This window comes from Canis lupus, chromosome 21 (assembly GCF_048164855.1).
Source record: "Canis lupus baileyi chromosome 21, mCanLup2.hap1, whole genome shotgun sequence".
Classification (NCBI taxonomy): Eukaryota; Metazoa; Chordata; class Mammalia; order Carnivora; family Canidae; genus Canis; species Canis lupus.
In genome coordinates, this window is record NC_132858.1 from 9,350,157 (window position 1) to 9,378,130 (window position 27,974).

The 27,974-nt window shown below is 63.4% G+C and overlaps 1 protein-coding gene and 1 long non-coding RNA gene across 4 annotated transcripts; one reads left to right on the forward strand and one right to left on the reverse strand.

Annotated features, from left to right (window-relative positions):
• Nucleotides 1-299: 299 nt before the first annotated feature.
• SLC67A1 (solute carrier family 67 member 1) lies at nt 300-22,988 on the reverse strand. 2 transcript variants are annotated; one of them, XM_072790376.1, is made up of 11 exons: nt 22,664-22,988; nt 20,035-20,331; nt 16,891-16,988; nt 15,737-15,897; nt 15,397-15,529; nt 8,354-8,472; nt 7,536-7,643; nt 6,424-6,524; nt 2,840-2,941; nt 2,480-2,600; nt 300-535 (listed from the first exon to the last, which is right to left on the reverse strand). In XM_072790376.1, exons 2-11 carry the CDS (start codon nt 20,176-20,178, stop codon nt 348-350), a joined length of 1,275 nt encoding a protein of 424 aa, XP_072646477.1. In that variant the 5' UTR covers nt 20,179-20,331; nt 22,664-22,988; the 3' UTR covers nt 300-347. The 2 variants fall into 2 exon arrangements, with proteins under 2 accessions (XP_072646477.1, XP_072646478.1); XM_072790377.1 differs by lacking the exons at nt 15,397-15,529; nt 15,737-15,897 and having other exon boundaries at nt 22,664-22,985.
• Nucleotides 17,881-27,705, forward strand: LOC140612612 (uncharacterized). Of its 2 annotated transcripts, none has more exons than XR_012013761.1 (3): nt 17,881-20,622; nt 21,625-21,703; nt 25,782-27,705. It is a non-coding gene; the product is annotated as an uncharacterized lncRNA (long non-coding RNA). The 2 variants fall into 2 exon arrangements; XR_012013760.1 differs by having other exon boundaries at nt 17,926-19,973.
• The last annotated feature ends 269 nt before the right edge of the window (nt 27,706-27,974 follow it).

A 27,974-nucleotide genomic window follows, 5' to 3' on the forward strand; every position in this document is an offset into this window, starting at 1 on the left:
AGCCTGAGGCCAAGTGATGGTGGACTGGGGGTGACCAGAAAGCTCCCGTCTCTGGGGGTTTGAGCAGAGCTGTCCCGGTGGCAGCAGGGGGAGCCTTCTAACTGGCCTTGGCCTTGGCTGTGCACTGCAGGGGGCAGGGCCCACGCACAGGGACAGCTCAGGTGACTCAGTTCTGCCGGAGCCCTGGGCCCTGCGGCCGCCCCCCACCCCGTACCTCCAGGAAGCTCTCCAGCCTCTGGGGCTGCATCCCTGCATCACTCACCCCCAGGTCCCATGTGACCCATGAGAGTTTGTAAAAATCAGGCAGGAGGAGGAATTTATTGCCAGTCTGTGCCCTGGGACCACGGTCACCCGACTTTGTCCCTCTTCTGGGGCAGAGGCTGTCTCCAGAGCACCAGGAGGACAAGGACGTTGGTGGCAAACTGCACGTGGCCGAAGACAGGGACCCCAAAGCTGCGGTACAGGAGGCCGCCCACGGTGGGCCCCACGGTGCGAGTCAAGGGCTGTATGGAGGCGCAGAGGCCCAGCATGGTCCCTGAGGGGTGGGGGTGGAGGGCAAGTCACACCAGGTCCCTGGACACAGCTGAGACCTCCCCTGTCCCCACCATCATCCCTCTGCTCCCCTAGCTCCCTCCACCCAGACGTGGAGGTCTGCTCTTTCCAGACCACCCAGCTGTGCAGAAGCTGCACTGGTGCTTCTCAGATGTGGAGCTCAGCCTGTGCCCTGCCCTGGAAAGTTCCAGAGCACAGGAGGAGCCTGGGAGGTGGGGGGTGCACAGGTCATGGGCCAGGCCCTACCCTTCTAGGCCTGCCAGGGAGATGGCATCCCAGCCGGCCTGGAACCGGGTAGGGTGGGCTGGGGGCTGGGGTACGAGGCAGGCCGACACTCCCAGGATCACCCTCCAGCCCCGACCACCCTCATATGGACGGGAGCGTGCCCCCTGCCTGCCTCTCTGTGCCCACTTCCCAGGCTCATCTGACTGCCTGTGCTCCCAGCTACCTGACACCCCTGTCGCTGAGTACCTCCCAGCAGCCGTGCCCCGTGTGGGCAAGCGTGCATGGGGGTACTGTCAGCATGACGTGTGTCTGGGGGTCCTGGGCTCCTGGGGCTCAGAGCCCCGTCCCTCGTCCCGGGAATCAGAAAGCCGGCTGCGCCAGTGGGGAACCGCCTGGTGAGGCCCTGCCCGAGCTCAGGGCCTGGCGTGGGGGAAATTTAAGAGCGGCTTCTCCCATCGCCCACACGCCCTGCAGACACCGGGGAGCAATTACTACGCCCCCTCTGTGGTCTCGGGTTCCCAGGCTGGTGCTGGGAACCAGCTCCTGGCTCCTTCCGAGCTGAGGGGTGGTGCCTGGGGCTCTGGGTGGCCCGGTAGCTGGGGTACGCTCCACCCTCCTCCCTGCCAGGCCCTGCCTCCACCCTCCTCTCTTTGTTCCCCTGCCTTCTCCCGGCCTCTCCTGGGTGTCGGCCACCACTCCAGGCCACCCTCCAGGCCGTGCCTGGCCGCCCAGGGAAGAGGCCTTGCCCATCAGCCACCTGGTTCCCATCCGGGCCTCTAGACCTCCCGTCTGTCCTTTCCAGGCAGACAGGTGGATGGAGCAAGGGTTGAACAGGCCCCCTGAGCTTTCTAGCCTGCTAGGTCCTTCACCCTCCACCAGCTCCAGGAGCCCCTGAACTCGGCCTGCCCCCTGCCTGCCCCCTGCCTGCCCCCTGCCTGCCTGGACCAGGGGGTGGGGGTGGGAGTGGAGGTGGGGGATGGGCAGCAGCCGGGGCACAGTCAAGCCCAGGGACCTGAATCTGGGTGGGAGACTCAAGCCTCAAGAGAGCAAGGTGCAGAATGAGGGCTGGGGACATCTGTGTCCCCTTGGGGGTCGGAGGGCGGGCTGGGGGTGTCCCAGATTCAACTGGCTGCGTGCCTTCATTCACTCATTCAGGAAGCACCTGCACCCCATCCCTCCGCCCCCAGGTGCTAGAGGGAGCACAAGACCGGCTCCCGAGTTCCAGCATCCCAGGCAAGCCCCTTCCTGCGCTGAGCACACTTGGCACCCCTGGGCCGTCTTCCTGACCAGCCTCTGCAGGGGACTTTCCATCCCACACCCCACTCCACACCTCTGCCCAGCTGGGATGGCTGCACTGCCATCTTTCCACCCTCCTGTTTAGGGAAATCCTGCCCACTTCAAAACCAAGCCGGACACCGCCCCCAGGAAGCTCTCCTCTCCTCCTCACACCCCTCCTCTTCCCCTCCTCTTCCCCGCCCCGGCCTGGCCCAGACTGGGGTGCAAAGTGTCACCTGAGCCATCTTGTGGCCCGCCAGCCCTGCCTTGCCCATGGAAACCCCGGGCAGCCCACCCCACTCAATGCTCACTGGGGCTGGGCAGACTGAGCCTGCAATCGGGGTACATGCTCCATCTGAAACTGCCCAGCAAGCCTTGCAGAGAGGAGGCCCCGGGCTCCCCAGCGCACGCCCACCCCGGCTCTCACCTGTGTCTGAGGCCGAGACAGCCTTGGTCAGCATGCTGTCGGTGACCACGTTGAGGGCACACAGGCTGAAGACCAGGCCAGGCATCAAGAGGCAGAAGTGGAGGACGTTGGACATCAGGGCCTGGCACAGGGCAGGGCGGGGAGGCCATGGCGACTGGGGGGCGCACGGGACCAGGGCGGAAGTGCCCATCCCTGAAGCCCCCCAGGGAGGGGTGGCCCTGGAGGAAGTGGAGGGACCAAGGGGCCCAGGGGCTCCAACGTGCACTGGGCATGTGCAGAGGGTAGAGGGATGGGCCTGGGACCCCGCCCCTCGTCGTGGGTGCCTTGGGTTGGGGGGGCTGCCCTGAGGGAAGGGCTCACCATGGCCACTCCCACCGCGATGAAGATGAGCACGCTGGCCCGGAGCAGGGTCCCCTCCGAGAAGTGGCTGCTCAACCACCCGATGACCACGCCCTGAATGACCTGGGGAGGCAGGGGGAGGGGTGATGGTGGGAGGGGTCTGGACGGGGCTGTCCCCTGCCCTGGGGACCTCCCTTGCTGTCGGCAGCCCTGGGGGTCCCCTCCTGGACCTAGCGGCCATCAGGTCAGGGTAGAAGAGAAGGTCTCGTAGTGTGTGTGTCAGCAGCGGGGTCCCTGGGGAGATGGGGCTGCCTAGGCCCCTGACCCAGGCACCTGTTCCCTTGTGCAGCCGCTCATAGGGTCACCGGCCCCTCCGAAACCCATCCTGTGTCCTTAATCTCTGGTGTGATGAGCACATGTTCCTCCAAGGAGGCCGGACCACCGCCGAGGGCAGGTTCGGGAGGCAAGGCTTATGGGGTTTCCTCCAGAAGCACTCGCTGTGCTGCCCTGACTCCAGAGCAGGAGACCCCTGTGGCCCCTGTCCCCTTCGCCCCCGTCTTTAGCGCTTTGGTTGGGGGCAGGACCTGGCGTGTCCCAGATGGGGAGGCCCGAGCCCAGGGACATGTGCCCGTGTGGGCTCCTCCGCACAGCGGGCCCGCAGACGTCTCAGCCACTGTCCACCAGGGGCCATCCCCGGTGGGGGCCCAGGCCCGCAGCTCTGTGTCCTCACCACACCCCAGTCACAGCAGGTGAGTTGAGGCCCACGGGCTGGTGTCACTTGCCCCAGGTCCCAGAGCAGGAGCGGGGTTCTGGGTGATGGATGGTGAACCCCAGCACCTACAGGTGCCAGGGAAGGTGAGGCGCTCCCTTTCCTGCCACTGCTCCTTTCCCCGAAGCCAGATGAAAGGGCCGGGCCTCCAGGGGCAGGCCGCTCCCAGATCAGGATGGGGCTCCCCATGGTCCTCTCCCCGCCTCCACCAGGCAGGCAGCAAGAGCCAGGGGTGCCCTCAGGGCTAGGAGGGAGGCTGGGGGTCAGCGTCCCCAGGGGTCAGGGACATGCTGCATGTCCTGGGCGGACCTAGTCCAGCCATGCTCAGTGGGGTCACCCGCCCCCCTCACTGCCTGCCTGGCCTAACAAAATTGCTTCAAACCAGAACCATAAATAAATGTCCTTTAAAAAAAAAAATCCTACTTTCAGATTTGCCCGATCTTAGATTTGTTTGCCTCTTTTTGTTGAGGAAGGTCTATTAGGCAAGTCCCTCAGCACAGCGCAGCTGGAGGACTCTCAAGACCATGGTGGGGTGACATCTGGCCTCGCCATTCATATGGACACCCAGAAAAAAAAAAAAGAAAAACATATAGACACCCAGACCAAAACCCTGGGGCGGTGCTGTTGTGCCTCAGTTTCCCGATTCGCTTAAAAAAATCCTACACTGGGGCGCCTGGTGGCTCAGCGGTTGAGCGTCTGCGTTCAGCTCAGGGCGTGATCCCAGGGTCCTGGGATCGAGTCCCGCATTGGACCCCCGCAGGGAGCCTGCTTCTCCCTCTGCCTGTGTCTCAGCCTCTCTCTCTTTCTCTGTGTCTCTCATGAATTAAAAAAAAAATCCTAAACTTCCGTGTCTTGCAGGTTACTACACGGAACTGGAAGTTAACAAACAGGCCCGTCCGCTCACACCTCCCCCAGGGGCAACATGGGCTCCGTGAAGCACTCACGTTGCCTGCACCCCTCTCTAACAGCGCCCAGAGACCCTCGTATGACCACGTCCAGCCCCTGCGCAGACCCTCTCTGCAGCCCCCACCCTAGTGTCAGGACATCCAGGCCCCTCCTGCCCTGCAGACCACCCCCCACAACGCGTCCTCAGAGCCTAGGCCCTCTGCCTGAGTCCGCTCAGCAGCTGGCAAGCTCCCCACCACAGGCCCTTTGCACCTGCAGCCCTCCCAGCCCCCGACCACTGCCCTTCTGAGGACCCTGTTCTCCGTGAGGTCCTGGTCACCCCGACACATCAGGTGTGTAGGTGACTGGGTGCTGATCTGCCACTGTGGTGGCCCAGCACCTGGCCGAGTGGGGGCTCTCACAGGAGGGTCTGCAAGTCCCCTGGAGAGACACCACCATCTCCTTGCGTTAGGACCACCCAGGGAGCGGGGCAGGGGATGCCGTGGTTCCCCTGGGGTCCGGCTGCCACGGCCACACTTCAGGAGGGGGCAGGAAATGGTTTGTAGAGGGAGGCAGCAGGTGGGGGGTGCCAAGCACAGGCTCGGCTCACCCTACAGCGGGGCTGCCTCTCGGACCCTCGGTGAGCAACCCTACCTTAGGGGGCCTGGGTGCTGATGGTGCTGATGAGGGGCCTTCAGGCGTCTCCCTGTAGACGTGAGACCCCCACCTCTGTGCACAGAGGTTCCAGAAGCAGCCACCCCCAGGGTAGCCTGCCATCCCTACAGGTGCTGGAACCCCAGGCCCAGCTCAGGCAGGGTCGCCACTGTGGACCAGGTCCTTGCCCAGGCCGCAGGCTACTAGTCTGTCCCCGGGGTCCAGGGCAGAGCCTGGGTGGCCGGGGGCAGCCATCTAGAACCCTGCCCCAGAGGCCCCAAGTCTGGTTTGCTGTCATTGTTGTTTTGTTTGTCTCCCAACCCATCCTGGCCCGCGGCGCCAAGGCCCTCCCTCTGCCCTGCGGAGCTGCCACGGGAGCTACTATTTTAGCAGCGGGGTCCCGACCGCTCCTGGGCCCAGCGGTGGCGGCAGCATGGGGAGCAGATGGCCTGGAGGTGCTGGGAATGTCATGCGCTTCCGGAGAGGTCCCAAGCTGCCTCCCCCCAGACGGTCCCAGAATAGCCCCTCCCGCACTCCGGCTGTTGGGCAGGCGTCCAGGGCGGCGGCAGTGCGTCGCCACCTGTCCCTGCCCCGGCCCCCCAGCCTGGCACAGATGCCTAGGAGAAGCCAGGGCCTGGGAGATGGCACACAGGACACCTGTCCCACCTGAACACGCTTCTCAGGTACCTCCTGCCCTGGGGCCACCAGTCTCGGGGCATTTCACGAGGACACAGTGATTGTCACTCGGGTGGGACCCCCAAGGTGCCCGGCCTGTTCTGAGCACTCATTTAATCTGCCAAACACCCCACAAGTCACTGTGGTCTGCCTCACTGGATGGACAAGGAGACGGGTACCTCAGCTTGGAGAGCTTGCCTGCTGTGGGTGGGCAGCCTTGTCATGTGCCCCCCCAACAGGCACCACTCCTGCCCTGGCCTGTCCGCAGTGGGGTGCCGGATGGACACCGGGTGGACCCTCGACACCAGCCTTTGCTGGGCACTAGCCTCCTTCCTGCCCTCTCAGCAGACAGGACCTCCAGGTGGGTGGGTGTGGACACAGGACGCAGGCCCATTGGTGGGAGCCTGGAGCCGGGACAGGAAGGCAAGCCCACTTGGGGGCACAGTGTGCACCCCGGCTGGCAGGAGGGCAGCCGGAAGCTAACCATGCAGAATGTGGATGGCAGGAGTGCAGGACAGCCTCCGAGCGTGGAGAAACTGAGGCAGGCAGGCTGCACGGTCCATCGCATCCGAAGACCCCTGACCCACCCGAGGCGCACCTTGAGCCCCTGGTAGCCACTCACCATCTGGAGCACCCCAAAGAAGGACGTGAGGTAGCCGGCCTGAGCGGCATCCAGCTGGAAGAAGTCCATGGAGATGATGGAGAACATGACCAGGAACAGTCCTAGGAGAGGCAAGGAGCAGCTGCCTGGTTGTCCCCAAGCCACTGGCCGCAGGGCCCGCCTCCCCTGTCAGCTGGGCTGGGAGCCCTGGTCTAGCCACAGTGACTGGTTCAAGGACGACTGGCAGGTGACGCCAGCCGGGTCCCTGACAGCTTTCCTGAGGATTCTGTGGATCTCGGGCACGGGAAGCGTGGCCCCAGGGACCAATGGAGACAGTGCCGAGGAAGGTGCCAGAAACTACCCTGTGGCCAGGCTGGCCAGAGCCCAGGGCATCCTGTGTGAGGGCTGTTGGGCCCCAGGGCTGACAATGTGGGAGGATGTGACCCCAGGCCCTCTGGTGGCCCCCAAAGACCCTTTTGACTGAAGTCAGCCCCAAAGAGCCAGCCTGGATCCAGCACAGCTGGTGAGGGCCCAGCCGGGCAACATCTGCTTCCTCCTCCCCGCCCGTGGACCCAACCCCGAGACCTCTGCTTTTGCAAGAGTGAGAACTCTCTGAGGGCAAGAGATGAACTCTTTGGCGCCAGCAAAACACCTCATTAATTTGTCCTGTGCTGCCTCCCAGTTAGAGGACCCCAGAACAGGGGGCTTGGAGCCTGCCCGGTGGGGTGCTGAGGACTCCGTGTGAGGGGGGCCTGAAGGCTGCGGGGGAGGGGCACTGCTTTTCTGTTCTACCCCCCTCACTCCTTTTTTTTTTTTTTTTTTAAGATTTTATTTATTTATTCATGAGAGATAGAGAGAGAGAAGCAGAGACACAGGCAGAGGCAGAAGCAGGCTCCGTGCAGGGAACCCGGTGTGGGACTCGATCCCGGGACTCCGTGATCAGGCCCTGGGCTGAAGGCAGCGCTAAACCGCTGGGCCACCCCGGCTGCCCTACCGCCCTCACTCCTGCAGCCATTCGGCATGAACCGGGAGCCTCTCCTGCGGGACCCATGTGATGGGTGATGGCACGGGGAGGCTGCGGAGCTCGGGACCCCCGGGGGTGGGAGGGGTCCACGCCAGGCTCGGGGACTTACCGGAGGGGAAGCCGGACACCACCTTGACCAGGAACACGGGCAGGACACCGGGCTGCAGCAACAGGCGGCTGATGGCTTTCAGGTCAAAGATGCTGGCCTTGGGTGCGCCTAGGGGACCCCAGGAGGCCGCTCAGACCACCGCATGGCCCTCTCCCCAGCTCCCCGACCTGGCCTGGGCCCTGGGAGGGGGCGGGCAGGCCTGCAGGGTGGCGGGGAGGCCCTTCTCAGGGCAGCTCCACACACTCCTAGAGCCAAGCCCTCAGCTCCCACTGACCCTGGGAGGCACCAGCACCTCCACTCGCAGGCAGCCTGGCTCAGCCCTGGCCCTCGCTGCCCCGACCTGTGTGACCTGCTGGCCACCGGCAGCCGCTGGGGAGTGGGGGCCATGGTCTGGCTGCGAGCACCCACCATTTCCTGACCCAGTGACCACCTCTAAGCATTGTGGTGTCGGCTTCCAGCTGCGTGTGGCTGGGCGCCCCCTGCCCTCCCCACCTGCCCAGCTCTCCTGGAGGCCAGTTTGGCTGTGCCTCTATCCCCTCCAGGGCCCGGTGCATGTCCTCCCTCCTGACCTTTCTGGGCCCAGGCTTTCAGTCACTGGGCACAGAGGCAGGGGTCCCCTGTTGGCTCCTCTGTGGAGCCCTGCCCTCCCTTGTGGGCCTGGGAGGTCCCACATGTCCTAGCTGCACCGCTCTGCCCCCTACCTTGGCACTCCCCAGGACCAGTGTTCCTGCACACTTCCAGGGGAGTACCCGGTGGGGCCCACCTGGAGGGGAGTACCTGCTGGGGACTACCTGGAGGGTATACCTGGTGGGGCTTACCTGGAGGTGTAGCCTGGGCATTGGCGCTAACCCCCTTCGTGCTGGTGGGGATGCAGGTGAAGCTGAGGACAGCTGCCACAAGGCTGGCCACAAGAGCCACGAAGGCTGGACACTGAATCCTGGGGGTGACAGCAGTGGTCACACAGGACTTGGGTCCTTGGGTGTGGGTACCGCGTGCGGCATCTCCTCCATAAGCCCCTCAGCCAAGCTGGGGTCTGGACAGCTGAGAACAGCTCAAACCCCAGCAGCCACATCCCCACAGCCCGTGACTGGGGGCAGGGGCGGGACTCACAGGGCACATTCATGAGGTGATGCGATGAAGAAGCACATGGAGCTGTCTCCAGGCCCGAGGCTCACACGCAGCTGCAGCCTCTGGCAGCCACGGCAAGTGGGCCCCGGGTCTCCAAGAGTGGGCAGTGGCGGGAGCCCCGGAGCTGAGCCCTGGAGGGAGGGGAGGGGCAGCTTCTCTCGGGAGATGGGCAGCTCCCAGACTGCTGAGGGGTAGGGAGGCCCCCAGATGACAGGTCCCAGCCAGGGCAGGGGAGTCACACGTTGGGGGTCCCAGGGCTCAGCTCCAGGCCTGGAGGAGCTCCCTGCATACCTCCAGCAGAAGGGGGCAGGCCATGGGTCCTGCCTATTTTACAGAGGGGAAAACTGAGGCTCCCGGAGGAAGGACCCTGGCCCCAGAGCAGTTTTCATCCCTCTGGTGGGACTGGAGTGGCCTCCTGGGGTTGGGGGGCAGCTCGCCTCGTCCTTTAGGTGACACACGTCTGGCCCTTTGGGCAGATGGGGAGCTATGTGTCAGGTGGCACTGGGATCAGGACACCAGGATGGGTGCAGGGGTGGCAGGGGGCCCAGCCTGCCTCTTGGCTCCACCTGCAAGAAGACCATGGGACCCCACACGGCCTCATCTGTGTCCGGGCGACCTTCATGCCTCCTTCCCATCACTCACAATGGCCTCAGGAGCCCCTGCCCATTGCGCCCCTCTTCCTGTGGGGCTGGCCATGCTGGGCTTGGGAAGGGGCTTCGGACACCACCCTCGGATGCCCTCCCTCCGGCCTGCCCAGACCACCACCCGGGACCCAGACTCAGGCAGGCCCCTCGGCGTCAGCTCCTGACACAGTCCCTCCCCAACCACGAGTCACCGCATGGAGGGCACAAGTGGCCAGGCAGGCAGTGTCACCTGATAGCATGGGCCCTGGGTGGGGCCTGGCCCCCCTGATCATGACTATTTCTTCTGGAGGCCAACCTGTCCCCTCCAGGGTGTGGAGGGGAAGATAGGAAAGAATGGGAACTTACAGAGCCAGGCCGCTGTGACCTTCCAGGCTGGTGTGCGGCCATGAAGCCCTTCCCCTCAGCAGCAGAGGAAACTCCTATACAACCTGCAAGAGCCCTTTCCACAAGCCCCAACACCTTGTCCTCCAAGAGGGGCTTGCTCCATCAGTTGGAAGTGGCTGGTCCCGAGGACCAGTGGGCCCGGGTGGGACCCTGTGCCAAGGCCCCAGTGAACATCAGACCAGGGAACACATGTGTGAACCAGGTCCTGACCCCAATTCACCAGCCCCACACCTGCCCTGTACAAGGCCTCAGGGCATAGACACAAGGTGCCCCGGCTCTCTGCGGGGGGCAGAGAAAGGACTTCCTGCTCTTGCCCACTGCTGCTGCACGCGTGTGCACAGACACGCGGGGGCACACACGCGCACATAGAGCTCCCTTGGCAAACCACAGGCAGGAAAGGCCCTGTTCCGCCCGGGGTCAGGGGGGCCGTGGGGGCAGGATCACCCCGCATCTCTGGCTAGGACCCCCCCAGACTCACACCGTTGGTCAGGGGCGGAGCTGGCCTTCCTTCCCCCACCTCCATCTGTGGCCCCCCAGCCGACTCCCACCGCCCTGGATGGTGGATAATCGGGCTTTCTGACCACCAGGCTTCTGAATGAACGGGCACGTCTGCGACTGACAGGCCAGGGGGTCAGAGGCCCGGACTCAGCCCCCTGGGGAGGGCCGGGGCCAGCAGGAACGGATCTGTGACGCGGGCAGGGACTCCCCGGCCCCGATGGCTGGCCCCAGAGAGAAGGGCCCTTTCTTCGGGACCTGCACGTCACTGCTTGGGGCCTGGCGGGCAGGGACAGAACCTGCTTTCTTCACCAGATGCCCCGGAAGTTCGCGGGAGCAGAGGCGGCCACTTAGATGGCTATTTTGGGAGGCTGGTGACAAGCGAGGGCCGGCGGCACAGAGCCAGGGCCCTCCCTGTGGCATCGCACCCACCCCTCAGTGATGGCTGCTAAACCAGGGGGCCCCAGAGGGAGTAGGGGGCCTCAGCTTCCCAGGGGACGTGGGGGGTGTCCTCCACCCCCCCCCAGACCCCCCGCCGACTCCCCAGGACAGATGCCAGAGGGAGCAGAAGGCCAGGGGACCACGGCGGCCAGCTCAGCCCCCGCCCCACCCTGCACGGAGGGCATCCTCTCAGCCTGGGAGCCCTCTGGCCTCCAGGACGCAGCTTGGCGCCCCTGCCCAGGACGTGTGGGTAGGTGCGCCCCTGAGCACCGGGCACAGTCAACTCCCCGCCGGGGCCTCCTGCCCCCTTTGTGCAGGATCGCGGACGGCCGCGTCCGGTTGTTGGCTCGTTGGAGCCGGGTTACAGATTGAGTGTGGACCCCGAGGGCAGGCCACGTTCAGGGTGTCTCTGCCTAAACACCCCTTCGGGTTTTGGTTGAATGGACGGACAGGAGGCCCGAGGGATGCAGGCCATGAAGGGACCCCCGGGCAGGACTCCGGACATCCGTCTTTCTGTCCTTTTGCCCTTCTCTGCAGTGACCTCATTCAGATGCAATGAGGGCCACCCTCTCGGGACACCGAGGGCTGCACGGGTCCCCAGGGGCTGCCTGGCCAGCCTGGAGCCCTGCCCACCGGCCACAGTTTGTCGTGGCCAGTCGCTGGCGCTGGTGGGACGGTACGGCTGACTGCGACCTGCCTTTCGTCCTTAGCTTGGGGCCTGCCGTTCACCAACATGACGTCGTCAGGAGGGCAGCGGGCCAGGCCATCTGCCCACCCTGTGTGGGTGCTATGCTTTTGTCCTCTCCGACCACAAGGTGACAGTACTCACGAAGCCAGTGCTGCCCTCGCCCCTGCCCTGAGGGTCCCCGGGCCCTCTCCTATCCGACCTGGGGGACAGACTGGGGTCAGCTGGGACCCAGCTTCCTGTGACACAAGGATGTGAAAGTCATTGGCTGTCCAGCCTGGAGCTTGGGGTGGAGAAGTCACCCTGCCCTCCCCAATCCCATGACACTGTCACTAGAACAATGTCTGAAAATGAAAGTCTGTGGGGCCACTCCTGATTCAGCCTCCCTCTAGCTTCTGGGGCCCAGAAAAAAAGGATGAAAAGCCTTGTCTGGCCTGACCCTCTGTAGCCCTCTGTGTTCCCTGAGCACTTGATCCCTCCGCTTCAACCACACAGGCCTCCAAGCATGCCCTATGCCCCAAGCTCCTTCCTACCCCAGGGCCTTTGCACAGGCTTTCCCTTGGCCTCGCCCATCCCAGTCCCACCTTCAACAATTGACTTCTCCCTCCCCTGTCAGGTCTCAACTGAGCTTGCTCTGGGCCAGCTGGGCCCTGTTCCTGCACTTCCCGGTCCCCGGAACACCCAGGGTCCTTCTGCTGGGTCTCTGTGTCCCCTCCTACCCTCCCATGGTGGGCACCAGCAGGTCTGGCTGACCCTGCAGAGCCTCGGTGAGACTGCATGAGCAGCAAGTGTAGTAGGCTGCTGGGCTCAGCCACCACACACTCTGTCTCAGAGTCATTCAGGGCAGCCCCGAGTGTTTACTCATTAACTTCCAGGGGAAGCAGTGGTGTCACCGTGTCACCGGGGCGGAAACCCTGTCAGCAGGATAAGGGCTTCCCATTCCCCGGGCCAGACCAAAGGCTGAGATAACATCCCAAGTCCTCAGGGAGATAAGGAGCATAGTAAATTCCCTCTGAGTCACCGAGGGCCCAGTGGGCAAAGCTGGTGGCAGTGCTGGGGCCGGGGCAGGGCCACTCACTGGCCAGCGAGTACCCAGCAGGGCTGCCAGGTGACCGTGACACAGAAGTCCGTTTGCCTGACCTCCAGGAGCAGAAGCTGCCCTGGCCGGCTGCAAATCCTCCCAAGCCTAAAGGAATTGCTATCCCCATGGGCATCTGTCCAAACCCCGAGCCCTTCCAGGGACCAGAGCCTTGACTATACCCCGTGACTTTGTGGGGACCAGCCCCTCAGAATCAGGTGGTGGGAGGCCTGCCCACACCAAGTCCAGGAGTCGGTCCCACTGCCAGCAGCGTTCGCCGGATGGCTCCCCTTTCCAGGAGCCCCTGGACCCCATCCCCTGGGACCTAACTCAGAGCCGTGAGTCACAGAGTGCTCCCCACCTGCTAAGTGACTCAGGGCCCTGGCCTCCCAGCTGGAGCTCCCCGCTGAGCCCAAACCAGTTATACCAGTGCCCGTCCCACATCCTGAGGCTGCCAAATCCACTTCCTCCCCCTCACCCCCGCTGCCCCGGAGGTAGGGGGCATGGCTGAGCCCTTTCAGAGGACGGGTCACAGGGTACAGACTGGGCAGGAAGGTGATGGACAAGGAGCCCTGACAATGTGCCTGGGTTTCTACTGGGGACAGGGAAGGGAGGCGGGATGTGGTCTTTGCGGCGGGGAGACAGGGAGACAGGGCGCTGGCCCCTGCCGTGGGGCACAGAATGGAGACCTGGAGCTCCATGGAGGAGACACCCTCTCCCGGGGGCCTGTTTCCCCACCCATCCCCGCACACCCTGGACACAGTGCGGGTGCGCCCATTTCACAGGTGAGAGCACCTGTCCAGGTAGGTGACAGTAGGTGCCCCGAGGTCCACGGTAGCGGGTGGCTGGGCTGCTGAGAGCCCAGGTGGGTGGGGCAGCCTGGGGGCTCCTCCCTTACCTGCCTCTCCCTCTCCTGCACCCTCTTTACCCCCTGACCCCCCCTAATATGCCCCCGATCCTCTTTCTCTTGCTCCCACCACCCCAGTGGCAGGGCCCTCCTCTCTGTGACCCACACGCCCCTTGGCTTCTGCAATGTCCTCCTGGATCTCGCTCCCTTCCTGTCCTCACTGTGTCTCTCCCTTGAGCCCCGCTTCTAATATGAAGTGCCAGGTCTGGGCTCAGGCTCAGGGCTCAACCTGAACCAGTTCCCAGGGCTTAAAAACCACCCATATGAGGACATAGCCCCGCTCTGCCCACTACACACCCCCTCACTCAGCTGAGTGACCCACAGCTGCCCGACCCACAGCCTAACAGGCACCAGACTCAGCCCAGCGTGACCTGGATCCCTCCAGCACCACGGATTGCTCAGATCTCAGCAGGATTCATGGCTCGCCCAGGGCCGCCCCAGGGTCCAGGCATGGCCCTGTGTTCACACCCACATCCCACCCATCAGCAAAACCCAGGCATACCCTGCCCTCTGCCCTCTCCCCCCACTGCCCTCCCTGGTCCAGCTGCCCCCTCCTGCCTGGACTGGTACAATAGCCACCTCAGTGGTCTCCCTGAAGTGGCCCTTGCTCCCCTGTTCTCCACACAGTAGCTGGGTCACACTCAGGCTCCCTGGCCTGGCCCCCTGTGCACCTCCCCTCCATCCCTTCCCTGTTCCCCCACTCCAGCCATACCAGCCTCTTCCCTTCCCCAACCTCAGGGCCTTTGCATCTGGCGGGGCTTTGCCTCCCCAGACGTCCTCCTGCCACCCTTCTCAACTCCTTCGGGTGAGGCCCTGGAGGCCACCTGTCCATCTGCCCTTAATCCTGCTGTATTACTTTTGACTCCATGCAGCTCACCCTGACATTATAGAAATACATATCATTTTCTCTTTATCTGAGGACTTGGCCTCATCACCGCCGTGTCCCAGAACCTGGAATCCCAGGGCACTTAGTAGCTGTTCAGTAAATAGTGGTGAGGGAACAGGTGAAGGGAGCCCCACCTTCCCCACTGCAGCCTCCTGCCTGAGCAGAGACAGACATCCACAAGCCAGGCTCTGGTGAAAGTACTGGGGAGGAGACGGGTGGGGTCAAGGACTTCCTGTCCAGAGGAAGGTGGTGGAACGAGGTCACCCTCCCCTCCTCTTCTCTAGTCCCCAGGGATCAGCCATTCCCCACCCACATCTACTGCTGTTGAAGTCTGTCTGGAGGTACTTGGGGAGCCTGGGGGAGCTGATGCCCCCAGAGGCCCAGGCTAGCAGAGCATCCACCCAAGACTGGAAGGCCTGTGTGCTTATGTATGAGTGTGTGTGTGTGTGATTCAGACACCAGGAGGGCTCCTCCCCTGAGCGGAGTCCCAGGGCAGCTCCTCTAGCCCTGCACAGGGCGGCTGGGTCACTAGCTGGCACCGGGCCTCCACCCACAGCTGGGCTCCTGCTTCCGAACCGAAAGCAAAGGCTGTGTCTGAATGAAGGCCAGGGGCAAGGTCCATTCCTATGAAAGAGGCCGATCTGGAGTGAGTGTTGGGGTGCTAGGGGTGGGGAGGAGGAACCGGGTGGGGCGCCGGTCTCCCAGCGGAAATGAGGCTCCCCTCCCTGGCCTGGTGTGGCCTCTCCAGGGCTAGGCGTGCTGGGTCCAAGGTCATGCTCTTCTCCCCGGGGGTGGGGGTGGGGGCACTCCTAGGGCCGCTGCACAGACAGCTCAGTGCAGTTCCGAAACCTCCAGAAGCAGCCCCCAGGGCCCCACTGGCCCGGCCGGGACCCCGCCTCCAGGGCCTGCCCTCTGGTTTCTCTAGGTCCAGCCTGACTGCCCCGTGACCCCTGACGGCAGCAGGTCCCCCCAGCTGGGACCTCCTGGGGCCAAGAGGCGGGGGGTGGGGTTACCCTGTGCGGGCGCTGCCCCGATGCGCACCCTGCGGGGCTGCAGCGCCTGTTGACGGTGGGTGCGCGGTGTCCGCCTGGCGGAGAAGGGGCGAGTGGGCGGCCCCGCCCAGGCCCCACCCCGGCCCCCGGCCCGCCCCCCCCCTTCACGGGGGCCCAGCCGCACCCGCCCTCCAGCCCGCCGCCCCGGCTTCCCGCCTCACCCGCACGCGGCGCTCAGGGTCCCGCCGAGCAGCGAGCCGAGGATCATGCCGACGCCGAAGCACAGGCCCAGCCTGCCCAGGGCCGCCGGCCGCTCCTCGGGCGCAGACAGGTCCGCTATGACCATCTGGGCGGCTGGGGGAGGCCGGGGGCTGAGCGCGGGGCCCAGGCCGCGCCCCAGTGTCACCCCTGCTGTGCGCCCAGCCCGGCCCCTGAGCTGACCCCTGTCCCGCCCTCTGGCTCTGGCCTCGCCCCACCTCCCCAGGTCGCACCCGGGCCCAGGCGCCCCCCACGGGCCCCCCCAGTCCTCCCGCAGCCGGGAGACACCCCGCCTGGCACTACCTGGCAGCCCGTGCGCCAGCGCGGCGGGCAGGGGCGCAGCGTAGAGCAAGGCCAGGCCCGGCAGGCTCGGGCTGCAGGCGGCCGCCAGAAGCAGGTAGAAGGCGGAGGCCGCCAGGAAGCTGAGCGTGAACGCGGCCCGCGCCCCACGCTGGTCGGCGAACCTGGGGGGCCCAAACCTGTGAGGCCGCGGAGAGGAGGCGGGCCCTCCCCGGCCCCCTCTGCCGCTGACGCCCACCCCCTGGGGCTGCGGATCTCTAGGCCCCGGGGATCTGCTCATGGCCACCAGGGAGACCTGGGTGCCCGTGGGCCCTGTGGGGTCTCGGCTTCCCCATCCTTCCACTGGGGCAGTTTTCAGTGATGGGGTGTCTGACCCAGCCCAGCATTCCTACTCCCTTTGAGCAGACCTTGTGGGGTCCAGATGGAGCACCGGGGTGTGTGTGTTTTACAGAAAGTGTCTCCCAGGGGCACCCAGGGGGCTCAGCGGGAGAAGCATCTGCCTTAGGCTCAGGTTGTGATCTCAGAGCCCCAGGGGGCCAACCCCACCTTGGGCTCCCTGCTCAGCGGGGCGTCTGCTTCTCCCTCTCCCTCTGCTGCTCCCCTTGCTCATGCTCCCTCTCTCTCTCTCCCAGATAAATACATAAAATCTTAAAAAATAAAATAAAATATCTCCCAGGCTCTGGCCCTATCTGTACCTGTCCCCCCCGGGGCCCCTGCTCTGTCTGACTGCTGCCTCTGCAGCCCCTTTTCTGCACAGTTACCCTAAAGATCTGACTCCTGCGGGAGGAGGCCTGCCGATGGCCCTGGGCCCAATGCTCCCGCCTCCCTGAGACCGGTGGGGGTCTGGGGGTCCAGAAGAGTTTCTGCTGGGACCCCCAGCTCAGTCCAGGTGGACGTGTGCAGCCATGAGAGCATTGCTAGTATGATTGCTGTGTGGCTGCAAACCAGCGTTGGTGGAAATGGGGGGCAGGGGCTTTACTAGCCTGATAAATAGATCTCCTGGGCTCAGCGTCCCCCTCTTTGGAACAGGAGCTGCCGTCACCCTAGTGGGCCCAGCGTCAGGTCTGGGAAGCCGGCATGACCCAACCCATGACCTCTGAGGGGCAGACCCAGGTCATGGCAGGGGAGGGCCCCCAAACTTCCCCACCTGACAGTACCTGCCAAATAGTGGCCCGCCCAGCAGCTGAAGCACCCCGAAGGTGGTCTGCAGGTAGCCGAAAGCCACAGAGTCCAGGCCCAGCTGCCGAGTCAGGTACTGCAAACACAGGAGAGGCCCGTGGGAAGGGGCAAGGGGTCCTGCGTCCTCAGTGGGTAGGGAGTGGGTGGGAGGGCACCCCTCTGGCCACTCTGCAGGGGGCCTGGGAGAGGCGCTGGGGCCCAGAACTCCGCTTCTCTTCTCAGAGCCGCGAGCCGAGCCCATTGGGACCTGTGGGTCCAGGCTTCACTAGGCCCAGGGCCCGGTGAAGGCGGCCACTGGCCCTCCCGCCCCTCTGCGGAGCACACCTGACGCAGGAGAGACCACCATTTTGGCTTCATGCACTTGAAGCTGCCTGGTGGGCTGTAGCATCTTCCAGACCAGCAAGAGATTGTCCCCAAATGCCCTGATGACCTCCAGAAGGTGGCCCATTTCCCAGTAGGACACAGGCTTACTCTTTGGGGCTTCCAGGCTCCCCTGGAATCCCTCTGGGGAGGTAAAGGCAGTGCCCAGTGTCTCTCCAGGGAACAGAGGAGTCCTGGGAACCCCATATTAGCCCTCTCTACTCCTCTGACTTCAACATCCTGTAGCGGCTCTGTCCCCCACCCTGGCCTCTGAGGTCCTGGCGCCTCCCTCCAGTGAGCTCCCCTATAATGGGTTGAATCCCCCCCCCCAACTCCGTTGAAGTCCTATTGCTCAGTATTCAGAATGTGACCTTATTTGGAGATACAGTCTCTACAGAGGGAATCAAGTTCGGGTGAGGTCATTAGGGTGGGTTTGGGGTCTTTCTACATAGAGGGATTTGGGACACGGACACACCCAGAGGGACAGCCATGTCAGGAGTTAGAGGCAGATATTGGAACATGTGGGGAATGTCTGGGATCAGCAGAGGCTGGAAGAGGCAGCAAGGACCCCCCCCCCCGCCCCGCCACCAGTGTTTGGTGCTTTGCCAGGGAGCCCCAGAAAGCAAATGTGCCTCATCCCTGACCTCACACCCTGTACTCTCCCGAAGCTCAGTCAAGGGCATCCCTCTGCCTTCTTTCTCGCGCACCCCCCTCCCCAGGACAGCTGGCATCCCAGGGCAACTAGCGATCCCCCTCCTCCCTCCCTCTCCTCCCAGAATGGGACAGAGGGGAACGGGGCTGCTGAGCGAGGCCAGAGAAGCCAGAGCCCTGCTGGCTGTCCGGACCATCATCCCCGTTCCCCAGCGAGCCCACGCTCTCCCCCCACCCCACGGCATCCCACCTTCTCCTCGCTCTCAAACCTGCCTCGTCCTCCCCTCCTATCCCTGCTGCCACACCTGCCCACCTGCGTTGTCCTCACCTGAGTCTCTGTCTCCTCGGCATCCCACCTCCCACCTCCCCAGCGCCTCCTCTCTCTGGCTCCATTAAGGGAAGCACACCTGCCGCTGTCTCTCCTGTTTTCCCTCCACCCCTCCCCTCTGGCCACCACCCCAAACCTTGTTCCCTTTACAGCAAAACCCTTGGACGGCCTCTGCCTCTCCCACCGCACACCCGCTGGGTGCCCGCTCCCCTGCTCCCCCAGGCTCAGCTCTGCTGCTCCTCCCACTTGCATGCCCCGCACCCCCCTCCCGCATGACCCCGCACTCCTGCTCTGCTCACACTCCAGGGAACCAGGTTGGGTCCCAGGCAGCCGCTGCCACCCCAGGACCTCTCAACTGCCCGTGGCTCTCCACTCCGTGTCCAGAAGCATCTGGAATTCAGCACATCCAGAACTGGCTCCCATGGCCTCCCCCAGACACTGGCTCCTCTGTTCCATCACTGATGCCTCTGCCTTCCCACAGCCACATCCAGTCCATCGACAACTACTGTGCTAGACCTTCACCACAGTCCCCAAGGCTAGCGGCTTCCTGCCTTCCCCTGCCAGCCGCCTTTCTGGAGCTTTGCCTCCCCTCTCCTGCCCTCCCCTCCCTCCTCTCTAGCTGCACTGTTCTCACTACTACCCCAGGGCCTTTGCACCAGCCTGGCTTGCTCTTTGTTTCCTTTAAGGCTGCCTTCTGGGGGAGGCTTTCCTGCCCCCAAACCCACCAGCTGTCTGTGGGCACCCTCAGCCTCTGCAGCAGGCCTTATTTTGCACACAGCACAGTCTAAGACTCGGATCGTGAGTCTACATCTGCTATAATCCAAGTTCTGAGAAACGGTGCACACAGTAAGCGCTCAGTGAGCATTTAAAGAACAAAACATGCAGCCTTCCTGGGAGCTCCAGCCTTGCTCTGGGCCTTTCACTATTCACTGGCACTCCCTGCACCAACCTTCCCAGGGAGGGACATTGTGGCCCATTCACGATGGGATGGCAAGGCGTCTGCCCAGGCCCCCGGGCTGCTAAGGATGGAGTCAGGGCTTAGAGGCAGGGAGTCAAGGCTCACTGTCTGGCGGGGAGCCCCTGCCATGCCCACCGTGGTGGCAGAGGCAGTGCCCTCTCTTGCCCAGATCCCCGGGGGAACAGGCTGCTCAGGAGAACCCCCTAGGGGTTCTTTAAAAGTGGCCTGTAACCACCCGCCTACTATTGTGGGCAGAATTCCAGATCTGGGGAGGCCACAGAGGAGATGGGGCCAGGCCTGCCCTCATGTCCTGGCTGGGGAGACAAGTAATTTAATATCGTGCCACAGGATGTGGGGCGTGGGCCACCTGCAGGAGGGCTGACCACGCAGGATCTGGATGGTGGGGAAAAGGTTCTAGGGTCTGCAGGTGTCGCGGAGGAGGCCGTCCGGAGCTGAGGCCTGTGAACAGGAAGGACAGAACCCAGCGGGTGCGGTGGATCAATAGGGCAATGGCCCCCAGGGCGTGGGAGGGACAGGGCCAGGCCAGCCCAGAGCAAGGCAGGGCCACAAGAATGACTGTGCGACAGTGGGGGTGGCTCCCTGTGGCCCCTCCCCAGGGCTGGCCGTGCACCAGAGCACAAAAAGTGCTGATGGATGGACCAAGAGGCACAGTCCCCGGGCTCTACAGCTTGCTCAGATCCAGCGTGGTGAGTGGCCTGGGCAGCCCTGGGCCCCCATCCCCGGCCCCTGCCGTGGCACACAGGGTAAGTGAGAGGGACAGTTCCTGCATGCCAGTGGCCAGGCCCCCTGCGGGCAGGGACTCACCGGCAGGATGGAGAACCGCATGAAGAGGCAGGTGAGCTCCAGGGCAACCAGCACATAGGTGAGGACGATGACCCGGAGACGGCCCGGGGTGCCTGTCCCCCTGGAGTACTGGCCCCGGGCCCCAGGGGCTCCAGCTCCCAGCATCCTAGCAGGTGCAGCAGAAGAGCCTGGCCGGATCCGAGCAGGAAGCCGGCACAGCGGGCAGGGGGCAAAAGTCCTGTTGTGCTGGGCAAGGGTGCTGAGTCACGGGGCGGGAGGAGGGCAGTGCCCGGCCTGGCCTTGCGTCGAGGAGAGTGCCTGTGGGAGAGGCCAGTGCTGCAGGACCCCCGGCCGGGCTTCCAGCCAACTACTGTGCCAGGTCAGGCCACTCTTGCCCTCGGAGAACATGGCAGGTGGCCCTCCGCCTGCACCACTGACAACTCTGAGTGTAGGGGCGCATGGCTCCCTGGGAACCTGCAACAGAGGCCCTGCTGGCTTGTGGGGGCCAGGCTCTGTGCCCCACGTGCCTTACACAGGAAGGCACCAGCACCCCATTTAATGAGGGGAGCCCCGTTTTAGAGGCCCAGATGGTTGCTGGCTGCAGTTCAGGTAGGCGCCTCCTGCATGTGTGGGCCTTGTTTTTTGGGGCCCTGTTGCTGGGAGGGCGGCTCCTTAGGCCCACAGTGTACCCCCCACCACGATGGAGCAGTTCTAGAGGAAGGCTTACCCCCACCCCCAATCCCCCAGCTACACCCCAAGGGGGCATTGGGAGTGGCCTGAGGGTGCGGTGGGGGATACACCAGGATCCCCAGGCAGGGCAGCTCTGTGTACCTTCTGCTGCAGGGCGAGGTCTGCTCTCCAGCCCCCCAGCTGGCAGAAACTCAATTCTGTGGCTCCACAGAAGCCCCTGCCCCAAGGGTGGGCTTCAGAGCCTGGGGTCCAGCCTGGGTGACAGCAGGCGGAAGCCCAGGACTGCTGCTTCTGGCACCCTCTCCCTCCAGGCTCAGGGAGGCTGGGGGAGGCGGGTAGAGGTTGGGAGCCTCAGGTCAGGGGCACCCGGCTGGCTGCGCAGAGGCTCCGCACTGCAATGAGTGCACGCCAGGGGATGCCCTTGCCAGAGTGAGGTCTGGTGCCTGCCTTATCCTAGGGTTCTGATCCAGTGGGGTGAGCTCTCCTGGGGTGGGCTCTGGCCTGGCCCTTCCGTTGCTGGGCTTGGGTACCCCTGCTCTCTGGGTGACCTGGGACACCAGCCTTCCTGGGGTGCCAGAGACTCTGGCCCAACGTGTCTCGAGGGGCTTGGTGCCTCCCCCCACAGCTTTTCTTCCAGGTTGGTGGGGGAGGCAGGGACTCTGACTTCTAGAAGGGGGCCAGGTGTCTAGTCCACACATCGGGTGGACAGAGTGGGAGGAGGACAAGGCAGAGGGACCGGGGACAGCGCAGGAAAGGATAGGAGGGGAGACAAGTGGAGGGAAGGAAGGGAGAGGGGGAAGGAGGGCAGGGATCCTTGTTTGCCCCCCCCCCCACTGTCTGCACAGAGACCCAGAGGAGGGGCTGGGGAATGGGGCATTTCTGGAAACAGCTCCTGGGCCCTCTCCCCACCTCCCCCTACAGACCAGTGGATCAATCCCTCATGTCACTCAGCTGCCACTTCACCCCTTGGCCGGGGCCAGCAGAGACCCGTGGAATGCAGGTACACCTGGCTTCAAGTGGTCCCTGGGGGTGGGGGGAGGGCTTGGGGGGGCAGTGGAGTGCTTACAGCCCCTGATCCCGATCCCCTGTGGAGTCCTCGGAAGCACACAGATGCCCCCTTGAAATCAGACACAATTCCCCAGATAAGGAACCGGATGCTGGTGTAGGACACAGTGGCCCCGCCCCCGGCGCCAGGCCACAGGCCCAGATGTCAAAGCCAAAGTCCCCTCAGCCTTTTGTTAACTACAGCTCAACGGAGCAGAAAACTGCCAGTTCCGAGGAGCCCAGCCAGGTGGAGCCGACAGCCACCAAGGTCCTCCTGGGGTGCCGAGGGACAGCTGGGGGGAAACCAATGCCCAGCTGTTAGGGGCCCAGCCAGGGAGCCTGGGGCCCTCGCGGGCCTGATTTCAGGACAGAGGCCAGCTGGCCTAGGTCAGCAGGGGTGTGGCTCACACCACACCCCCCACATAGCGGGCCTCTGTTTGAGGAAGAGCTCCATCCCCACGGTGGAAATGGGGGACATGTGTTTGTACCTGGGGAAGGGACCTGCTGCTCTCTGCCAGCCTCAGGGGCTGTGCTGAGAGCCCAGAGCCCGGGCAGGTGGACCAGCAGGGGGTTCCCAGAAGAACTTCCAGGAAGGGTTGCCCTGGGTTGACGGGGACGTGGTGTGTGAGATGCAGGAGCCCTGGGAGGAGGACTGGAATCCAGGTGGTTCTGTGCTCTGTGAGGGTGAGGTGGGGGATGGGACTGTCTCCAAGAGGCTCCACAGCCCCCCAAGGCCACAGACCTGGTCAGGAGGCCGGGACATCATCTGGCTCCTTCTGGGTTCTCTGGGCAGGAGTTGGGGGTCAGGAGGCAGGAGAGGGAGGAGTGAGAGTCTGCAGCCTGCCCCAGGGCAGGTGAGGGAGCCCGAGGTCACTGCAGAGCACGTGGGGTGGGCAGGAAGGAGCTGGTTACTCACCTCCCTTCCTCCTGCGTCCAGCAGGGTCTTGGAGAGCTTGGAACTGGTTGGAGCAGAAGTAATCGGCTCTACCTGAGTATTTGTCATGAACCAGCTCCTCCGTGTGGGCGGGGAGCTTCCTGGTCTTGAGAGTGTGGGAAAACTGCCCTCTGGGCCGCAGGAGGAGAGAGGAGTGGGGGAACTTGGAAGCCCCAGTGGCTCTTCCTTCTCCAGGCTAGCCTGCCCTGCCCACTCGGCCCCTCAGCACTCGCCGGGCACTTCTCTAGGACCCGCGCCCAGCCCCGGAACCACAAGTCTCCTGGGCAAGGCTGATCCAGGCCCCTGCAGGAATCAGGGGCGGGGTTAGGGAGGAGGGCATCTCAGAGGAGGTGACAGGAGGATAAGGAGGAGTCTTGAGGATAAGCGAAGGTTGGCCAGGTGCAGGAAGGGCCTGCCAGACTGAGAGCTGAGCCCAACTTCAGGTGTTTTGAAAGCTGAGAACCTTTGATGGGGTGGGGGCAAAGGTGTGTGTGGGGCTAGACTTAATTCTGGAGAGGGTTGGTGAGGCCAGATCTCTGAGGGTCTGGTTGGCCACAGTAAGGCCCTGGGGGAGCCCCAGAGGCCTTGGAGGGGGAGGCACGGGGTGAAGGGGAGGTGTGCCCTGGGGAGGGTCCCTCTGGCTCAGATATGCTGGAGGGTGAGACCCATGGGTGTCTCCCAGAGCTGGCAGGACCCAAGGGCCTGCCTGGGCATCTGAACTGGGGATGGGCTGCACAATAGGCAGCCTCGCTGAGGCTGACCACTGTGCGCTGGGCTCTGGGCCAGGTGCTGGGGATACTCAACCCACAAATGTGACTGCCCCGGTGTGGCTTGTTATAGTGAGCCTGAGAGTGCATGTATGTTCATGTGCGTGTGCACACAGGTGCATGTACGCGTGTGCATGCATGTATGTGCATGTGCAATCGTATGCTGGTAGACACATGGGTGTGCAAGTACACCACATATATGTATATGCATGTGTGCGCATATATGCGAGCACATGTATACATGCACACACGTGTACAGGTGTGTGCATGTATGTGTGTTGTGTGTGTGCATATGTGTGAGGGGGTAGATAATACCCAGTATGTGTGATAGGTAAATTATATAGTGATTGTGAGCGTGTGGGTTTTGCTCTGCAACGGAGCCACAGCAGGATTCTGAGCTTCCCTTATGTTCTTCCAGAAGGAGCCTCTGGCTGATGTGCAGATCAGGGACTGGGCAGGTGAGGGGGAAGAGGGCGGAAGGGCCAGCACAGGGAGCCTTGCTGTCCCAGTAGGGTGAGGGGGCAGCGGAGGGGGTGGCGGGACTCTGCACACCTGGGGAAGGAAGAGCTGGTGTCCTGATGGACGGGGCGGGGCCGAGAGAGCACCTGCAGTATGGCCTGCCATTAGCCGGGAGGTGGGGGTTTCTCCAGGGAGAACATGCTGGAACTCCATGGCCAGGTGGGCGGAGACGTGGGTCAGTGCAGGCGGCGGGAGAGTGTGGTTTGCAGCCGTGGTCTGAGCTGGAGGCTTGAATTCGGGCACCATCCTCGGGAGATGAGCCCTTTTGAGGGTCGATGAGAGGCCAACGGAGCTCATTCTGCTATTACTCCCCGAGGGCCCACCTCAAGCGTTGCCTCTTCAGGGATGCCCCGGGGTTTTGGTGGCAGGACCCGGACGGTGGCGGCGGGACCGCGGAGGTGCTGTTCCGGCCGCGGCCAGCAGGGGCGTCAGACGCATCTGTGCTGGGGCCTGGCTTGGGGGAGGGTGTGCGGCTCCTGCTTCCACCTGGTGCGCTGTCCTCGGAGTCAGAGCCTTATAAGGGGCGCCCCAGCCCACTGCGGGTGGCGGGGGCCTTGGCTCACCAGCTCCTTCCCAGAGGCCGTCTGGTTTAGGGTCTTAGAGGGCAGAGTCATTTTGCAGGTGCCACACAAGGGGTTGTGCTGGCAGGTGCCAAGGAATCTTCCAGAGCTGGAGTCTGCAAATAGGCTGCTGGGGTTGGGGTCTGGGCGGGGGTCTGGGGGGGGCTGCGCCTTGTCCAAGGCTGGTTCTCTCCAGCTGAGTGTTGGGTTGGTTCTGACTCACCCTCTAGGTAAGTGTGTGGGATTGAAGCCTTTAGGTTATAGCATGGCCGCATCCCCAGGGGGCTTCTCCACCGGCCTCTGGTGATCCAGCGACCCCAGAATCAGGTGGAATGAGGGCAGGAGCCTGCTCAGGGGGCAGAAGCTGGGGTCCTGGGACGCACAAGCACTCACCGGGCTCACACTGGGCTTTGCTCTTCTCCGGGCTGTGTGCTGGGACACAGGGTCCCTCACTCCAGGGCCCAGCAGGCTGCTGGAGGCGTCCGTGGTGGGAGGCCTGCAGACTGGAGACCTGGGACCCTCCAGTGGGACAGTGTGGGGTGGTCAGGTCCCCTTCCTCCCACAATGGTCTGGGCGACCAGAGCAGAGGAGGAACAGGGGACCCTGTCTTGGGAAACTCAGACTTGGCCTGAGGTGTTTCTGGGACATGGGGCTTTCCAGGTAAAAATGGGGACAAACCTGGATGGCTGGTCACTCTCCCTTTATGGATCCCTGGAGGCCAGACAGACCTTGGCCTGAGGGAGGGAGGGAGGACGCTGGGGTGGTGGTGGTGAGAACCACAAGGTCATGGGGTCCCCACCTCCAGCACCCTTGAGGGACGCCTCACCCTGACTTCCGTACTCGGGAAGGAACAGCTTCAAAGGAGGGGGTGTCCATCCAGGGAGGCCGGAGGGGAAGTGGCCAGCAGCTGGTGGTCTGGCCTGGCAAGGGCCTCTGAGGGGGTGTGGGAGGGCGGAAGGGCAGTCCGGATGCAGGAAGACACAGGCCTTTGAACTTCCCAGGGGAGCAGGCCTCAGAGACAGCAGCTCCGCACCTGTCCACCAGGCTGCAGTGGGGAAACCAAGGCAGGATGTGTGGCAGGAATACACTCCTCTTCATGAGCCCCGGGGCTTTGGTCTCCCAACAACACATGCCTGGGGGGTGGGGGCTGGAGGTCTGCAAATGCCTCGTAGGTACCCAAACCTCTTCCAAGCACCATCTGGAAGAGGCAACACCATGTTCTGACCATCCAATCCCACATCTGGTGTCTTCTAGAACCTCTGTCCATTGGAAACTCAATAGAGAATCCATCCAGAAAGAAGCAGGAAGAACTTTCAGGAAACCAGAAGTCACAAACTCACAAACCCCTTCCTACTCTGGAGAACTCTGTGGCTGTCACCCGGCCACTTTCCCCTGCCTGGATGGCACTTTTAAGATGCCTGGCTGTTTGGTGTCTGCTGGGGGCCACCACACCGACATCGGCTTCCCTTCCACACTCTGGACACCCTGGCACCCGGCTGGGCGAGATTCTAGGGGACCTGGTGCCTCCTGCCCCAAGGCCCCTGGGCCCCTGCTCCATTCCAGGGTTGGCTGGCTCTTGCACACATCTCGAGTGAACTGAAGAAGAGTGAGTGATAGCCCCAGCATCCACTCTGCCCCTGGCCCCCACGGGACTCAGCACAAGTCACAGCCCTGAAAACCCTCCCCAGAGCCTGTTCCATCAGGCAGCTGGCCCCTCTGCACCCAGCAGCCCCAAACCTGCCCTGGCTTATTCACCTGTTTCTGACTCCACCCACCAGCCTGGAAGCCCCTGGAGGGGAGGCCCCCCCCTGAGGTCCCAGGGAAACACTCCTAGCCTAGAACCTGATTGGACATTCGAGGAGGAGGGCCTGCTCAAGGTCACACTGCCAACAGGGGCCTGCCAGGCTACCATAGCTAATGTCCAACCCAAAGGCAGTCACTTGCTTCACTATTTTCCATAAATCAGAATTCAGAGCATCCGGGGCAGGGGGCTCCTCAGGGAGGCTCCAACCGTAAAACCCCAGCAGCCCGTGTGCATTCCAGGTCTTGACAAGGGGCTTGTGCTCTCAAGATTGTATCTCCGTCTGTGAACCAGACAGGACCAATCTCTGCCGTCTGGGAGGATTAATGAGATAACTGGCATATAAGGTGCATGCACGGGGCTGCCCAGCACAGAGAGGGTGCCACCAGCAGCAGCTGGGTGCTGACCAGCATCCAGCCGGGGCTGGCTCAGGACCCTGTTGAGCACTGGGCATGCACACAGCTGGGTGGGATGGGTCTGAGTGTTCAGTGGAGCCAGGCCACCAAAGTCATGATGAATGACTTGCATCCCATGGGCCTCTGGGCTCTGGAGGGGACGGTGGCACTGTCCAGCTGCCTAGTGTGTAAAGACCATTCTGCTCTGCCTGACAAGTTATTAGGGAACTGCCTGTGACTGGGTGGGGGGCATGTGTGCCCGTGTTGGGGTCTGCATCTCCCCACCAGCCCATGTCCCTGCGCTCAGAGCAAAAGTCCAGTTTAAATTACAGTGGCAGCTGGAGGTGCCACTGGTGTTGGGGCTGTGATTGCCTGCTGCTCTAGGACAAGGAGGGTGCTGACCACTGTGCCAGGCTCATGTGGACATGGCCCCCGAGCCCCATCAGGAGCCTTACAGGTGAGAAAACAGAGGTACAGAGAGGTTAAGCGACTGGTCCAGGGTCACACAGCCAGTAAGAGGCAGTTGCTCTGACTCTAAAGCACAAAGGCTTGTGCTTGGCCAGGCAGTGCCCCCTCCCTTGTTCCCTGCCCCAGCCCCCTCACCACGAGAATGCTGCGAGCATGGAGTGGCCAGAGGTGGAAAAGCCATGTGGCCGCCAGCAGGAATCCAGGCCTACCCACACTCTGGGGGTGGCTGTGGGCTAGGGCCATCCCCTCTGTCCCTCTAGCAAAGGGGCACCCAGCATCATGGAGGTACCTCTTGCAACCATCCTTCCCGACCCCTCCTGGCCTCTCCTTAGTCACGCCCCATACCCCAGGGTCCCAGAGCCCTCTGACCTTGTCTTTCCAGGACCCACCTCTGCTCTGGCCCGGGGCCACTATGATTTCCTGCCCGCCTGACTTCCCCGATTCCCCACCCCCCTTCCAACCTCTGCTCACGGCACCTGATGCCACCATTAAATCTCAGGACCCTGGACCCCAAGCTGGAAGCCTCCTGTGCTCCTCGATGCCTTTGAGATGTCACCAGCTCCCAGGCTGGAGTCCCAGGCCCGCACGCCTGGCCACTGAAGCCAGCCCTGGCCATTTGGCTCATTCTGGGGTTACTTGGGACCAGCCATGCTGGGCTTGGCCACCTCTCTGCCTGGGACCCTTGCCCTTCCCAGATTCCCCTCTTCATCCCAGTCCTCGGGTGGGCTCTGATGGGGGCTCCTGCCGTACTCCTGCTTCCCACCATCCTAGATCAGGCTTTGT